Source organism: Aquarana catesbeiana, linkage group LG09 (assembly GCF_042186555.1).
Source record: "Aquarana catesbeiana isolate 2022-GZ linkage group LG09, ASM4218655v1, whole genome shotgun sequence".
Lineage (NCBI taxonomy): Eukaryota > Metazoa > Chordata > Amphibia > Anura > Ranidae > Aquarana > Aquarana catesbeiana.
Window position 1 is genome coordinate 2,485,188 of NC_133332.1, and position 16,242 is coordinate 2,501,429.

Here is a 16,242-nt window from a genome sequence, read left to right on the forward strand (position 1 = left end):
TGTATAGAGAGCGCCACCTACTGGCCAGATATATGCAAACATCTGCACTCTATTATATAAAACATTTTATAAATACGTTTTTATTTTTTATTTTTATTTTTTAAGCAATCGATCTGAGGTTAGGGTGGGGGGATGGGAATGGTCAGTGACCGCCCCTCCCTCCTGCTCTGAGGTGGGGGGGGAATGGAAGTGACCGCCCCTCCCTCCTGATCTGAGGTGGGGGGGGAATGGGAAGTGACCACCCATCCCTCCTGATCTGAGGTGGGGGGGGGGATGGGAAGTGACCGCCCCTCCCTCCTGATCTCAGCTGGGTGGGGGGATGGGCAGTGACCGCCCCTCCCTCCTGATCTCAGCTGGGTGGGGGATGGAAGTGACCGCCCCTCTCTCCTGATCTCAGCTGGGTGGGGGATGGGCAGTGACCGCCCCTCCCTCCTGATCTCAGCGGGGCGGGAATGGGCAGTGACCGCCCCTCCCTCCTGATCTCAGCTGGGGGGGGGGATGGGAAGTGACCGCCCCTCTCTCCTGATCTCAGCTGGGTGGGGGGATGGGCAGTGACCGCCCCTCCCTCCTGATCTCAGCGGGGCGGGAATGGGCAGTGACCGCCCCTCCCTCCTGATCTCAGCTGGGTGGGGGATGGGAATGGGCAGTGACCGCCCCTCCCTCCTGATCTCAGCTGGGTGGGGGGATGGGAATGGGCAGTGACCGCCCCTCCCTCCTGATTCTCAGCGGGGCGGGGGTGGGAATGGGCAGTGACCGCCCCTCCCTCCTGATCTCATCTGGGTGGGGGGATGGGAATGGGCAGTGACCGCCCCTCCCTCCTGATCTCAGCTGGGTGGGGGGATGGGAATGTGCAGTGACCGCCCCTCCCTCCTGATCTCAGCTGGGTGGGAATGGGCAGTGACCGCCCCTCCCTCCTGATCTCATCTGGGTGGGGGGATGGGAATGGGCAGTGACCGCCCCTCCCTTCTGATCTCAGCTGGGTGGGGGGATGGGATTGGGCAGTGACCGCCCCTCCCTCCTGATCTCAGCTGGGCGGGGGGATGGGATTGGGCAGCGACCGCCCCTCCCTCCTGATCTCAGCTGGGTGGGGGGGATGGGAATGGGCAGCGATTACCCCTTCCTCCTGAGCTGAGGTTGGGGGGCGCACCTCATAGGACTTACAGACAAATTGAGGGGGAAGTACTAAGACTGGATCAGATGTACATGGCAACCAATCAGCAAAACTTAGAAAAAGTAAACAGCATAGAATATGATTGCATGTACAGCTGCTCCCCCCCCTCCCCCCAATGTACAGTATAAACCCCAAATCACACATTTTATTGCAGAGTACTAATTATTCTATTTGGTGGCTGCATTGGTTTTCTTTTTAGACGCTTTCATTTTCACCTGGTGATCCTGCCAGCAAGTCTGTTGTTTTTCAACAGAACAAGCTCTCCAGCAGAATGTATCAGACAAACCATTTACCTCTGACATACAATTATAAAGTGTCAGCTGGAGTCTGGCTTCAATGTGTTAGTGTATCTAAATCTGCTACTCCACCTAACCCCCCCCCCCCCCCCCCCCCCCCAGACTGACAATGCAAAGGCTCCCCACTGTGCTCCTTCCTCCAGAGTGGGGGTCCCCTAGTACAGGGAGGTGTGTAACTGGCTGGATCACCAGGTGAAAACGAATGCAGCCGCCACATCTAATGATTGGGAAGATGGAATATATAGGACATGTCTGGGTTTGGGATCGCTTTGTCTGAACAGAGATGTGCGGCTCTCAGTCCTCATCTTCTTCTCTCTGTATTTGCAGCGCTTATCCAGGAACTGCGGAGATCCAGCACACCGTGACCTCAGGCTCCTCCCCTTCGATGACTCAGGCTCCACCCACAGGCTCAGCACTCTTCCTCTGCTGTGCAGCACCTTTTAGAAATGAGCAGCCAGGAAAGGCTTCTAGCACCCCCTACTGGTGACGTGGTCACCGATTCTTGAATTGCACCTTCACACTTGTGAACTGCCACCCCCCCCATCTGTACTAACCCCTCTGTGTCCGTGACATTCCACACCCACCATAACATTCCCTAAGTCCCGCCCCTTCCCCCCCAAAACATACCCTATCCACTGTCTCCTCCCTTCCATATACAACCAAACCCTAGCTCCGCCCCTACGTCATTCCATCTCCTTGTCCCTCGCTCCGCCCATTCTGTCTCCCCCTGCGTCATTCCATCTCCCATCCCTACGTCATTAAATCTCCGCCCCTACATCATTCCGTCTCCCCGGTCCCTCGCTCCGCCCCCACGTCATTCCATCTCCCCATCCCTACGTCATTCCATCTCCGCCCCTACATCATTCCGTCTCCCCCGTCCCTCGCTCCGCCCCACGTCATTCCATCTCCCCATCCCTACGTCATTCCATCTTTGCCCCTACAACATTCCATCTCCCCGTCCCTCACTCCGCCCCTACGTCATTCCATCTCCCCATCCCTACATCATTCCATGTCCGCCCCTACGTCACTCCGTCTCCCCTGTCCCTCGCTCCGCCCCTACGTCACTCCGTCCCTATGTTATTCCATATCCTCATCCCTCGCTGCGCCCCTACATCATCCCATCCTTTGCTTCCCCCCCCCCCCCCCCGGTCCTTTGCGATACCCAACATTATCCTGTCACCTGCATTTTTTTTTCCCCCCCTGCCACATGCTGCAAAGCCACTTGAAACGGGTCGGCAGAGGCTCCAAGCTTCGACCAATAGAATTTTTATGGGATAATTAACGGGTTTAATTTTTTTTATTATTTCTGAATCATTTCAAGTTTTGTACAATTTGTAGCAGAATCGGCTTGGCAGGTTTATAGACGGTGGCGGGTAAAGGCTCTCTATGTGTAATTAGGCGGTTCGGGTCAGACACTGGACGGTTGAAGGGCCCCCGGCGCTGCGCCCGGCGCGGTCAGGAATATTTGATGCCATTATATATATATGTACTGTATGTATATGGGACCTTTTTTTTTTTTTATAACCTGTTTTCTAGAAATAAAACTTTTGCTTCCATTACATCTGCTGAGTGTTTGTCCCTTTATTTCCTGTATATACAGCCGGTACATCCCGGGGTCCCCCAACCCTCCGAGGGGTGAAAATATCACAGTCCACAGATCACTTGGCTGCCATTTGTCGTCTCTCCGCGGCTCGGGCGCGGGCGTCCAGCTCGTCTGTCTGCAGCCCCAGGCGGGCGATCTCGGCCTCCATGGCCTTCAGTCTGGCCTCCATTTCCTCCTCCTTCCGGCGGCTGTTGGCTGCCTGCCGGGAATACTCCAATACCATACAGCCGCCCCCCACCAGGAAGATAATGCCTTCTCCCAGAAGCTCCGCCCCCAGATCCGCTGCCGCTTCCTCATTCAGGGGCTTAATGGCCGCTCCGCGGAATCCCATAATCCTCATCTTCGCCCGCATCTCCACCCAGTGATAAACTGCAAGAAGAAGAGAACACAGAGAGCCCATATATTCATCTCTATAGCTCTGACATAGACCATGGTGGTGTACACATAACACTGAGCCAGTCACATCAGTCTGTACACCACAGGAGCTTACATTCTAATGGGGGGGCAACTACATGGCAAATGAGGTTTATTGTTGGACAATGTAAAGTAATGCACTTGGGGGGTCGAAATACGAGCACAAGTTACCGGCTATGGGGGGTGGGGGGCGGGTTTCTGGGGGTCCGAATAGAGGAAGGACTCAGCAATGACATGCAAAGCCGGAAGAATATTAGCAGGCATTAAAAACGGAATTTACTCCAGAAATAATTCTAAGGGTTGGAGTAGGAGGAGAGGACAGTAGGAGGAGGTGTGGGCGAGAGTAGGCGCTGAGGCTGGAGGGGGCGGGGCACAAGGAAAGGATGAAGGTGGGAGGGGGCGGGGCACAAGGAGAGGGATGGAGGTGGGAGGGGCGGGGCACAAGGAGAGGGATGGAGGTGGGAGGGGGCGGGGCACAAGGAGAGGGATGGAGGTGGGAGGGGGCGGGGCACAAGGAGAGGGATGAAGGTGGGAGGGGGCGGGGCACAAGGAGAGGGATGAAGGTGGGAGGGGGCGGGGTAAAAGGAAAGGATGAAGGTGGGAGGGGGCGGGGCACAAGGAGAGGGATGGAGGTGGGAGGGGCACAAGGAAAGGATGAAGGTGGGAGGCGGCGGGGCACAAGGAAAGGATGAAGGTGGGAGGGGGCGGGGCACAAGGAAAGGATGAAGGTGGGAGGGGGCGGGGCACAAGGAAAGGATGAAGGTGGGAGGGGGCGGGGCACAAGGAGAGGGATGGAGGTGGGAGGGGGCGGGGCACAAGGAGAGGGATGGAGGTGGGAGGGAGCGGGTACAAGGAAGGAGTGGGGGGGGGTGCAAGGAAAGCAGTGGGGGGGGGGGGGGTACAAGGAAAGCAGTGGGGGGGGGGGGGGGTACAAGGAAAGCAGTGGGGGGGTACAAGGAAAGCAGTGGGGGGGGTACAAGGAAAGCAGTGGGGGGGGGGTACAAGGAAAGGAGTGGGGGGGGGGGTACAAGGAAAGGAGTGGGGGGGTACAAGGAAAGCAGGGGGGGGGGTACAAGGAAAGGAGTGGGGGGGGGGGTACAAGGAAAGGAGTGGGGGGGGGGGTACAAGGAAAGGAGTGGGGGGGGGTACAAGGAAAGGAGTGGGGGGTACAAGGAAAGGAGTGGGGGGGGTACAAGGAAAGGAGTGGGGGGGGGGTACAAGGAAAGGAGTGGGGGGGTACAAGGAAAGGAGTGGGGGGGTACAAGGAAAGGGTTGAAGGTGGGAGGGGGTGGGGTACAATTAGAGGGATGAAGGTGGGAGGGGGCGGGGTACAAGGCGAGGATGAAGGTGGGAGGGGGCGGGTACAAGGAGAGGATGAAGGTGGGAGGGGGTGGGGTACAAGGAGAGGGATGAAGGTGGGAGGGGCGGGGTACAATTAGAGGGATGAAGGTGGGAGGGGGCGGGGTACAATTAGAGGGATGAAGGTGGGAGGGGGCGGGGGAGAAGGATGGAGGTGGGAGGGGTACAAGGAAAGGGATGAAGGTGGGAGGGGGCGGGGTACAAGGAGAGGGATGAAGGCGGGAGGGGGCGGGGAGAAGGATGGAGGTGGGAGGGGTACAAGGAAAGGGATGAAGGTGGGAGGGGGCGGGGTACAAGGAGAGGATGAAGGCGGGAGGGGGCGGGGTACAAGGAGAGAGATGGAGGCGGGAGGGGCGGGTACAAGGAGAGGATGAAGGTGGAGGGGGCGGGGTACAAGGAGAGGATGAAGGCGGGAGGGGGCGGGGTACAAGGAGAAGGATGGAGGCGGGAGGGGGCGGGGTACAAGGAGAGGATGAAGGTGGGAGGGGGCGGGGTACAAGGAGAGGATGAAGGCGGGAGGGGGCGGGGTACAAGGAGAGAGATGGAGGCGGGAGGGGGCGGGGGTACAAGGAGAGGATGAAGGTGGGAGGGGGCGGGGTACAAGGAGAGATGAAGGCGGAGGGGGCGGGGTACAAGGAGAAGATGGAGGCGGGAGGGGGCGGGGTACAAGGAGAGGATGAAGGTGGGAGGGGGTGGGGTACAAGGAGAGGGATGGAGGCGGGAGGGGGCGGGTACAAGGAGAGAGATGAAGGTGGGAGGGGGCGGGGTACAAGGAGAGGGATGGAGGCGGAGGGGGCGGGGTACAAGGAGAGAGATGAAGGTGGGAGGGGGCGGGGTACAAGGAGAGGGATGGAGGCGGGAGGGGGCGGGGTACAAGGAGAGGATGAAGGCGGGAGGGGGTGGGGTACAAGGAGAGGATGAAGGTGGGAGGGGGCGGGGTACAAGGAGAGGATGAAGGTGGGAGGGGGCGGGGTACAAGGAGAGGATGAAGGTGGGAGGGGGCGGGGTACAAGGAGAGGATGAAGGCGGGAGGGGGCGGGGCACAAGGAGAGGATGAAGGCGGGAGGGGCGGGGTACAAGGAGAGGATGAAGGTGGGAGGGGGTGGGGTACAATTAGAGGATGAAGGCGGGAGGGGGTGGGGTACAAGGAGAGGATGAAGGTGGGAGGGGGCGGGGTACAAGGAGAGGATGAAGGTGGGAGGGGGCGGGGTACAAGGAGAGGGATGAAGGTGGGAGGGGGCGGGGTACAAGGAGAGGATGGGGCGGGGTCCTGTTGGAGGGGACAATGTGTCACCAATCAAGATGTTGCTCTCAGGTTCAGTAGATTGTGGGTTGGATGAAGACGGGGGGGGGGTTTAGTCACTATAGACAAATATTTTTTGCATATTGGATGGGTAAGGGGGAGGGGTAGACCCTTCTCAGGTGTCCCCATTTGAAGGTTTCCCTCTATTCCTGTGCTGGTGACACCATAACATTTGAGATTTATCTGGTAAGGATGAATCTCCCTGCCGGGGACACAGAGGGATAAAACATGCCAGAGGGTCTCATCCCTCTCCCAACACTAACAAAGAAAAAGTTTACTTTTTTGGTGGGAGGAGCTATTCTTCTGTCTCCCCTCCCACCATACTGGGATCATCTGTGGAATATGCAATGTGTATAAAAGGAGGAGTCAGAGCGAGGTGCGCAGGAGGAGGAGGAGCGAGGTGCGCAGAGGAGGAGGAGCGAGGTGCGCAGAGGAGGTGCGCAGAGGAGGAGCGCAGAGGAGGAGGAGGAGCCAGAGTGAGGTGCGCAGAGGAGGAGGAGGAGCCAGAGCGAGGTGCGCAGAGGAGGAGGAGGAGCCAGAGCGAGGGCGCAGAGGAGGAGGAGGAGCCAGAGCGAGGGGCGCAGAGGAGGAGGAGGAGGAGGAGGAGCCAGAGCGAGGGGCGCAGAGGAGGAGGAGGAGCCAGAGCGAGGGGCGCAGAGGAGGAGGAGGAGCCAGAGCGAGGGCGCAGAGGGAGGAGGAGGAGCCAGAGCGAGGGGCGCAGAGGAGGAGGAGGAGCCAGAGCGAGGGGCGCAGAGGAGGAGGAGGAGCCAGAGCGAGGGGCGCAGAGGAGGAGGAGGAGCCAGAGCGAGGGGCGCAGAGGAGGAGGAGGAGCCAGAGCGAGGGGCGCAGAGGAGGAGGAGCCAGAGCGAGGGGCGCAGAGGAGGAGGAGCCAGAGCGAGGGGCGCAGAGGAGGAGGAGCCAGAGCGAGGGGCGCAGAGGAGGAGGAGCCAGAGCGAGGGGCGCAGAGGAGGAGGAGGAGCCAGAGCGAGGGGCGCAGAGGAGGAGGAGGAGCCAGAGCGAGGGGCGCAGAGGAGGAGGAGCCAGAGCGAGGGGCGCAGAGGAGGAGGAGCCAGGAGCGAGGGGCGCAGAGGAGGAGGAGCCAGAGCGAGGGGCGCAGAGGAGGAGGAGCCAGAGCGAGGGGCGCAGAGGAGGAGGAGCAGAGCGAGGGGCGCAGAGGAGGAGGAGCCAGAGCGAGGGGCGCAGAGGAGGAGGAGCCAGAGCGAGGGGCGCAGAGGAGGAGGAGCCAGAGCGAGGGGCGCAGAGGAGGAGGAGCCAGAGCGAGGGGCGCAGAGGAGGAGGAGTCAGAGCGAGGGCGCAGAGGAGGAGGAGTCAGAGCGAGGGGCGCAGAGGAGGAGGAGTCAGAGCGAGGGGCGCAGAGGAGGAGGAGTCAGAGCGAGGGGCGCAGGGAGGAGGAGTCAGAGCGAGGGGCGCAGAGGAGGAGGAGTCAGAGCGAGGGGCGCAGAGGAGGAGGAGTCAGAGCGAGGGGCGCAGAGGAGGAGGAGTCAGAGCGAGGGGCGCAGAGGAGGAGGAGTCAGAGCGAGGGGCGCAGAGGAGGAGGAGTCAGAGCGAGGGGCGCAGAGGAGGAGGAGTCAGAGCGAGGGGCGCAGAGGAGGAGGAGTCAGAGCGAGGGGCGCAGAGGAGGAGGAGTCAGAGCGAGGGGCGCAGAGGAGGAGGAGTCAGAGCGAGGGGCGCAGAGGAGGCGGAGTCAGAGCGAGGGGCGCAGAGGAGGAGGAGTCAGAGCGAGGGGCGCAGAGGAGGAGGAGTCAGAGCGAGGGGCGCAGAGGAGGAGGAGTCAGAGCGAGGGGCGCAGAGGAGGAGGAGTCAGAGCGAGGGGCGCAGAGGAGGAGGAGTCAGAGCGAGGGGCGCAGAGGAGGAGGAGTCAGAGCGAGGGGCGCAGAGGAGGAGGAGTCAGAGCGAGGGGCGCAGAGGAGGAGGAGTCAGAGCGAGGGGCGCAGAGGAGGAGGAGTCAGAGCGAGGGGCGCAGAGGAGGAGGAGTCAGAGCGAGGGGCGCAGAGGAGGAGGAGTCAGAGCGAGGGGCGCAGAGGAGGAGGAGTCAGAGCGAGGGGCGCAGAGGAGGAGGAGTCAGAGCGAGGGGCGCAGAGGAGGAGGAGTCAGAGCGAGGGGCGCAGAGGAGGAGGAGTCAGAGCGAGGGGCGCAGAGGAGGAGGAGTCAGAGCGAGGGGCGCAGAGGAGGAGGAGTCAGAGCGAGGGGCGCAGAGGAGGAGGAGTCAGAGCGAGGGGCGCAGAGGAGGAGGAGTCAGAGCGAGGGGCGCAGAGGAGGAGGAGTCAGAGCGAGGGGCGCAGAGGAGGAGGAGTCAGAGCGAGGGGCGCAGAGGAGGAGGAGTCAGAGCGAGGGGCGCAGAGGAGGAGGAGTCAGAGCGAGGGGCGCAGAGGAGGAGGAGTCAGAGCGAGGGGCGCAGAGGAGGAGGAGTCAGAGCGAGGGGCGCAGAGGAGGAGGAGTCAGAGCGAGGGGCGCAGAGGAGGAGGAGTCAGAGCGAGGGGCGCAGAGGAGGAGGAGTCAGAGCGAGGGGCGCAGAGGAGGAGGAGGAGGAGTCAGAGCGAGGGGCGCAGAGGAGGAGGAGTCAGAGCGAGGGGCGCAGAGGAGGAGGAGGAGGAGTCAGAGCGAGGGGCGCAGAGGAGGAGGAGGAGGAGTCAGAGCGAGGGGCGCAGAGGAGGAGGAGGAGGAGTCAGAGCGAGGGGCGCAGAGGAGGAGGAGGAGGAGTCAGAGCGAGGGGCGCAGAGGAGGAGGAGGAGTCAGAGCGAGGGGCGCAGAGGAGGAGGAGGAGGAGTCAGAGCGAGGGGCGCAGAGGAGGAGGAGGAGGAGTCAGAGCGAGGGGCGCAGAGGAGGAGGAGTCAGAGCGAGGGGGGAGGGGGCGCAGAGGAGGGAGGAGTCAGAGCGAGGGGCGCAGAGGAGGAGGAGGAGTCAGAGCGAGGGGCGCAGAGGAGGAGGAGGAGTCAGAGCGAGGGGCGCAGAGGAGGAGGAGGAGTCAGAGCGAGGGGCGCAGAGGAGGAGGAGGAGTCAGAGCGAGGGGCGCAGAGGAGGAGGAGGAGTCAGAGCGAGGGGCGCAGAGGAGGAGGAGCCAGAGCGAGGGGCGCAGAGGAGGAGCCAGAGCGAGGGGCGCAGAGGAGGAGCCAGGGCGAGGGAGGAGGAGGAGCCAGGGCGAGGGAGGCGGAGGAGTCAGGGCGAGGGGCGCAGAGGCGGAGGAGTCAGGGCGAGGGGCGCAGAGGCGGAGGAGTCAGGGCGAGGGGCGCAGAGGCGGAGGAGTCAGGGCGAGGGGCGCAGAGGCGGAGGAGTCAGGGCGAGGGGCGCAGAGGCGAGGAGTCAGGGCGAGGGGCGCAGAGGCGGAGGAGTCAGGGCGAGGGGCGCAGAGGCGGAGGAGTCAGGCGAGGGCGCAGAGGCGGAGGAGTCAGGGCGAGGGGCGCAGAGGCGGAGGAGTCAGAGCGAGGTGCACCGGGTGTGGGGGAGGGGGCGGTAGGTACCCAGGTGGGGGAGGGGGGCGGTAGGTACCCAGGTGGGGGAGGGGGGTACCCAGGTGGGGGGAGGGGGCGGTAGGTACCCAGGTGGGGGAGGGGGCGGTAGGTACCCAGGTGGGGGAGGTAGGCGGTAGGTACCCAGGGTGGGGGAGGGGGGCGGTAGGTACCCAGGTGGGGGAGGGGGGCGGTAGGTACCCAGGTGGGGGAGGTAGGTACCCAGGTGGGGGAGGGGGGCGGTAGGTACCCAGGTGGGGGAGGGGGGCGGTAGGTACCCAGGTGGGGGCGGTAGGTACCCAGGTGGGGGGAGGGGGGTACCCAGGTGGGGGGGAGGGGGGTACCCAGGTGGGGGGAGGGGGGTACCCAGGTGGGGGAGGGGGGTACCCAGGTGGGGGAGGGGGGTACCCAGGTGGGGAGGGGGGCGGTAGGTACCCAGGTGGGGGAGGTAGGTACCCAGGTGGGGGAGGGGGGCGGTAGGTACCCAGGTGGGGGAGGGGGGCGGTAGGTACCCAGGTGGGGGAGGTAGGTACCCAGGTGGGGGAGGGGGCGGTAGGTACCCAGGTGGGGGAGGTAGGTACCCAGGTGGGGAGGGGGGCGGTAGGTACCCAGGTGGGGGAGGGGGCGGTAGGTACCCAGGTGGGGGAGGGGGCGGTAGGTCCCCAGGTGGGGGAGGGGGCGGTAGGTACCCAGGTGGGGGAGGTAGGTACCCAGGTGGGGGAGGTAGGTACCCAGGTGGGGGAGGTAGGTACCCAGGTGGGGGCGGTAGGTCCCCAGGTGGGGGAGGGGGGCGGTAGGTCCCCAGGTGGGGGAGGGGGCGGTAGGTCCCCAGGTGGGGGAGGGGGCGGTAGGTCCCCAGGTGGGGGAGGGGGCGGTAGGTCCCCAGGTGGGGAGGGGGCGGTAGGTACCCAGGTGGGGGAGGTAGGTACCCAGGTGGGGGGAGGGGGGCGGTAGGTACCCAGGTGGGGGAGGGGGCGGTAGGTACCCAGGTGGGGGAGGTAGGTACCAGGTGGGGGAGGGGGCGGTAGGTACCCAGGTGGGGGAGGGGCGGTAGGTACCCAGGTGGGGGAGGGGGCGGTAGGTACCCAGGTGGGGGAGGTAGGTACCCAGGTGGGGGAGGGGCGGTGGGTACCCAGGTGGGGGAGGGGGCGGTGGGTACCCAGGTGGGGGAGGTAGGTACCCAGGTGGGGGAGGGGGCGGTAGGTCCCCAGGTGGGGGAGGGGGCGGTAGGTACCCAGGTGGGGGAGGTAGGTCCCCAGGTGGGGGAGGGGGCGGTAGGTCCCCAGGTGGGGGAGGGGGCGGTAGGTCCCCAGGTGGGGGAGGGGGCGGTAGGTCCCCAGGTGGGGGAGGGGGGCGGTAGGTCCCCAGGTGGGGGAGGGGGCGGTAGGTCCCCAGGTGGGGGAGGGGGCGGTAGGTACCCAGGTGGGGGAGGTAGGTACCCAGGTGGGGGGAGGGGGGCGGTAGGTACCCAGGTGGGGGAGGGGCGGTAGGTACCCAGGTGGGGGAGGGGGCGGTAGGTACCCAGGTGGGGGGAGGTAGGTACCCAGGTGGGGGAGGGGGCGGTAGGTACCCAGGTGGGGGAGGTAGGTACCCAGGTGGGGGAGGGGGGCGGTAGGTACCCAGGTGGGGGAGGGGGGCGGTAGGTACCCAGGTGGGGGAGGGGGGAGGTAGGTACCCAGGTGGGGGAGGGGGCGGTAGGTACCCAGGTGGGGGAGGGGCGGTAGGTACCCAGGTGGGGGAGGGGGGGCGGTAGGTACCCAGGTGGGGGAGGGGGGCGGTAGGTACCCAGGTGGGGGAGGTAGGTACCCAGGTGGGGGAGGGGGCGGTAGGTACCAGGTGGGGGAGGGGGCGGTAGGTACCAGGTGGGGGAGGGGGGCGGTAGGTACCCAGGTGGGGGAGGGGGGCGGTAGGTACCCAGGTGGGGGAGGGGCAGTAGGTACCCAAGTGGGGAGGGGGCGGTAGGTACCCAGGTGGGGGAGGTAGGTACCCAGGTGGGGGAGAGGGGCGGTAGGTACCCAGGTGGGGGAGGGGGCGGTAGGTACCCAGGTGGGGGAGGTAGGTACCCAGGTGGGGGAGGGGGCGGTAGGTACCCAGGTGGGGGAGGGGGCGGTAGGTCCCCAGGTGGGGGAGGGGGCGGTAGGTCCCCAGGTGGGGGAGGGGGCGGTAGGTCCCCAGGTGGGGGAGGGGGCGGTAGGTCCCCAGGTGGGGGAGGGGGCGGTAGGTCCCCAGGTGGGGGAGGGGGGCGGTAGGTCCCCAGGTGGGGGAGGGGGCGGTAGGTACCCAGGTGGGGGAGGGGGCGGTAGGTACCCAGGTGGGGGCGGTAGGTACCCAGGTGGGGGCGGTAGGTACCCAGGTGGGGGCGGTAGGTACCCAGGTGGGGAGGGGGCGGTAGGTACCCAGGTGGGGGCAGGGGGCGGTAGGTACCCAGGTGGGGGAGGGGCGGTAGGTACCCAGGTGGGGGAGGGGCGGTAGGTACCCAGGTGGGGGAGGTAGGTACCCAGGTGGGGGAGGGGGCGGTAGGTACCCAGGTGGGGGAGGTAGGTACCCAGGTGGGGGAGGGGGCGGTAGGTACCCAGGTGGGGGAGGGGGCGGTAGGTACCCAGGTGGGGGAGGGGGCGGTAGGTACCCAGGTGGGGGAGGTAGGTACCCAGGTCGGGGGGAGGGGGCGGTAGGTACCCAGGTGGGGGAGGGGGCGGTAGGTACCCAGGTGGGGGAGGTAGGTACCCAGTGGGGGAGGGGCGGTAGGTACCCAGGTGGGGGAGGGGGCGGTAGGTACCCAGGTGGGGGAGGTAGGTACCCAGGTGGAGGAGGGGGCGGTAGGTACCCATATGGTGTAGGTAGGTAGTCGCGGACCACACACAGGGTGACCTCTCTCAGCAGTCATGTGAGTTGCCGCCTTAAGAAGTCGCGCTGTGATTGGCCCGCTCGGTCGCAGCCTTGCCTCCTATTGGTCAGCCCCCCGGTAGTCCCGCCCCATTAAAGCGGCGTCCCCGGAGTCACACTCACACTGGGCGGGCGGGAGACAGATGTAGGTCCGGAAGAATTCGCTCCGGCGGGCCCCCGCCTTGATCCGGTTGGCCAGCGGTTTACTGATCTGCCGGACCCCGAGATACAGGAGCTTGGCTATGGGAAAGGCGCCCACCACCATCTTCAGTGACGTCACATACCGGTCCTCCACCTCCTATACGCCGTGCGTCATGACGTCTATGACCGCTCTGCTGAGACCCCGCCCATTGCGCGACACAGACGTCTGCCGGCACCACGTGACTTACTGACAGCGAAAAAGGCGGGAAGGAGATGAATGGGCGGGGCCTGAGTTTTGTATCCATCCAATTGTGAGATTTACACTGCTCTGTCACCCTCCTCCATGTACAACTCCCACAGTGTGTAAGAGGCTGAGACATTATTGTGTGCTGATAGGGAAATCTATTTTTCCTTCTAAATAGAGAACTATATGTCACTTCCTGTGTGTAGACACTCCTGATATCGGGACACTTCCTGTGTGTAGACACTCCTGATATCGGACACTTCCTGTGTGTAGACACTCCTGATATCGGGACACTTCCTGTGTGTAGACACTCCTGATATCGGACACTTCCTGTGTGTAGACACTCCTGATATCGGACACTTCCTGTGTGTAGACACTCCTGATATCGGGACACTTCCTGTGTGTAGACACTCCTGATATCGGTTCACTTCCTGTGTGTAGACACTCCTGATATCGGGACACTTCCTGTGTGTAGACACTCCTGATATCGGGACACTTCCTGTGTGTAGACACTCCTGATATCGGACACTTCCTGTGTGTAGACACTCCTGATATCGGGACACTTCCTGTGTGTAGACACTCCTGATATCGGGACACTTCCTGTGTGTAGACACTCCTGATATCGGTTCACTTCCTGTGTGTAGACACTCCTGATATCGGACACTTCCTGTGTGTAGACACTCCTGATATCGGGACACTTCCTGTGTGTAGACACTCCTGATATCGGTTCACTTCCTGTGTGTAGACACTCCTGATATCGGGACACTTCCTGTGTGTAGACACTCCTGATATCGGGACACTTCCTGTGTGTAGACACTCCTGATATCGGTTCACTTCCTGTGTGTAGACACTCCTGATATCGGGACACTTCCTGTGTGTAGACACTCCTGATATCGGGACACTTCCTGTGTCCAGACACCCCTGATATCGGGACACTTCCTGTGTCCAGACACCCCTGATATCGGGACACTTCCTGTGTGTAGACACTCCTGATATCGGACACTTCCTGTGACCAGACACTCCTGATATCGGTTCACTTCCTGTGTGTAGACACTCCTGATATCGGGGCACTTCCTGTGTGTAGACACTCCTGATATCGGGACACTTCCTGTGTGTAGACACTCCTGATATCGGTTCACTTCCTGTGTGTAGACACTCCTGATATCGGGACACTTCCTGTGTGTAGACACTCCTGATATCGGACACTTCCTGTGTGTAGACACTCCTGATATCGGACACTTCCTGTGTGTAGACACTCCTGATATCGGACACTTCCTGTGTGTAGACACTCCTGATATCGGGACACTTCCTGTGTCCAGACACCCCTGATATCGGGACACTTCCTGTGTGTAGACACTCCTGATATCGGGACACTTCCTGTGTGTAGACACTCCTGATATCGGGACACTTCCTGTGTGTAGACACTCCTGATATCGGGACACTTCTTGTGTCCAGACACTCCTGATATCGGGACACTTCCTGTGTCCAGACACTCCTGATATCGGGACACTTCCTGTGTGTAGACACTCCTGATATCGGGACACTTCCTGTGTGTAGACACTCCTGATATCGGGACACTTCCTGTGTGTAGACACTCCTGATATCGGACACTTCCTGTGTGTAGACACTCCTGATATCGGGACACTTCCTGTGTCCAGACACTCCTGATATCGGGACACTTCCTGTGTGTAGACACTCCTGATATCGAGACACTTCCTGTGTCCAGACACTCCTGATATCGAGACACTTCCTGTGTCCAGACACTCCTGATATCGGGACACTTCCTGTGTGTAGACACTCCTGATATCGGGACACTTCCTGTGTGTAGACACTCCTGATATCGGGACACTTCCTGTGTGTAGACACTCCTGATATCGGGACACTTCCTGTGTGTAGACACTCCTGATATCGGGACACTTCCTGTGTGTAGACACTCCTGATATCGGGACACTTCCTGTGTGTAGACACTCCTGATATCGGGACACTTCCTGTGTGTAGACACTCCTGATATCGGGACACTTCCTGTGTGTAGACACTCCTGATATCGGGGCACTTCCTGTGACCAGACACTCCTGATATCGGGGCACTTCCTGTGTGTAGACACTCCTGATATCGGGACACTTCCTGTGTGTAGACACTCCTGATATCGGTTCACTTCCTGTGTGTAGACACTCCTGATATCGATTCACTTCCTGTGTGTAGACACTCCTGATATCGGGACACTTCCTGTGTGTAGACACTCCTGATATCAGGACACTTCCTGTGTGTAGACACTCCTGATATCGGGACACTTCCTGTGTGGGGACACTTCCTGTGTCCAGACACTCCTGATATCGGGACACTTCCTGTGTGTAGACACTCCTGATATCGGGACACTTCCTGTGTGTAGACACTCCTGATTTCGGGTCACTTCCTGTGTGTAGACACTCCTGATATCGGGACACTTCCTGTGTGCAGACACTCCTGATATCGGGACACTTCCTGTGTGTAGACACTCCTGATATCGGGACACTTCCTGTGTGTAGACACTCCTGATATCGGGACACTTCCTGTGTGTAGACACTCCTGATATCGGGACACTTCCTGTGTTCAGACACTCCTGATATCGGGACACTTCCTGTGTGTAGACACTCCTGATATCGGGACACTTCCTGTGTGTAGACACTCCTGATATCGGGACACTTCCTGTGTGTAGACACTCCTGATATCGGGACACTTCCTGTGTGTAGACACTCCTGATATCGGGACACTTCCTGTGTGTAGACACTCCTGATATCGGGACACTTCCTGTGTGCAGACACTCCTGATATCGGGACACTTCTTGTGTGTAGATACTCCTGATATCGGGTCACTTCCTGTGTGTAGACACTCCTGATATCGGGACACTTCCTGTGTGCAGACACCCCTGATATCGGGACACTTCCTGTGTGTAGACACTCCTGATATCGGGACACTTCCTGTGTCCAGACACTCCTGATATCGGGACACTTCCTGTGTCCAGACACTCCTGATATCGGGACACTTCCTGTGTCCAGACACTCCTGATATCGGGACACTTCCTGTGTGTAGACACTCCTGATATCGGGACACTTCCTGTGTGTAGACACTCCTGATATCGGGACACTTCCTGTGTGTAGACACTCCTGATATCGGTTCACTTCCTGTGTGTAGACACTCCTGATATCGGGACACTTCCTGTGTCCAGACACTCCTGATATCGGGACACTTCCTGTGTGTAGACACTCCTGATATCGGGACACTTCCTGTGTGTAGACACTCCTGATATCGGGACACTTCCTGTGTGTAGACACTCCTGATATCGGGACACTTCCTGTGTGTAGACACTCCTGATATCGGGACA

General features: G+C 61.6%; 3 protein-coding genes across 3 annotated transcripts in view; 1 reads left to right on the forward strand and 2 right to left on the reverse strand.

The window, feature by feature from the left end:
* Positions 1-3,028, forward strand: part of VASP (vasodilator stimulated phosphoprotein) — a 25,485-nt gene extending 22,457 nt beyond the window's left edge. The window contains exon 12 of the mRNA XM_073598079.1: positions 1,795-3,028. Within this exon, the coding sequence (XP_073454180.1) occupies positions 1,795-1,832 (38 nt within the window). The 3' untranslated portion in view covers positions 1,833-3,028. The remainder of the gene's footprint in view (positions 1-1,794) is intronic.
* On the reverse strand, positions 2,746-12,851 carry OPA3 (outer mitochondrial membrane lipid metabolism regulator OPA3). Its single transcript, XM_073598081.1, has 2 exons — positions 12,620-12,851; positions 2,746-3,439 (listed from the first exon to the last, which is right to left on the reverse strand). Exons 1-2 carry the CDS (start codon positions 12,759-12,761, stop codon positions 3,126-3,128), a joined length of 456 nt encoding a protein of 151 aa, XP_073454182.1. The 5' UTR covers positions 12,762-12,851; the 3' UTR covers positions 2,746-3,125.
* The window catches only part of GPR4 (G protein-coupled receptor 4), a 113,653-nt gene continuing 100,714 nt past the window's right edge, over positions 3,304-16,242 (reverse strand). Inside the window, exon 3 of the mRNA XM_073598080.1 lies at positions 3,304-3,439. The gene's annotated coding sequence lies outside the window, so the exon portion shown is untranslated. The remainder of the gene's footprint in view (positions 3,440-16,242) is intronic.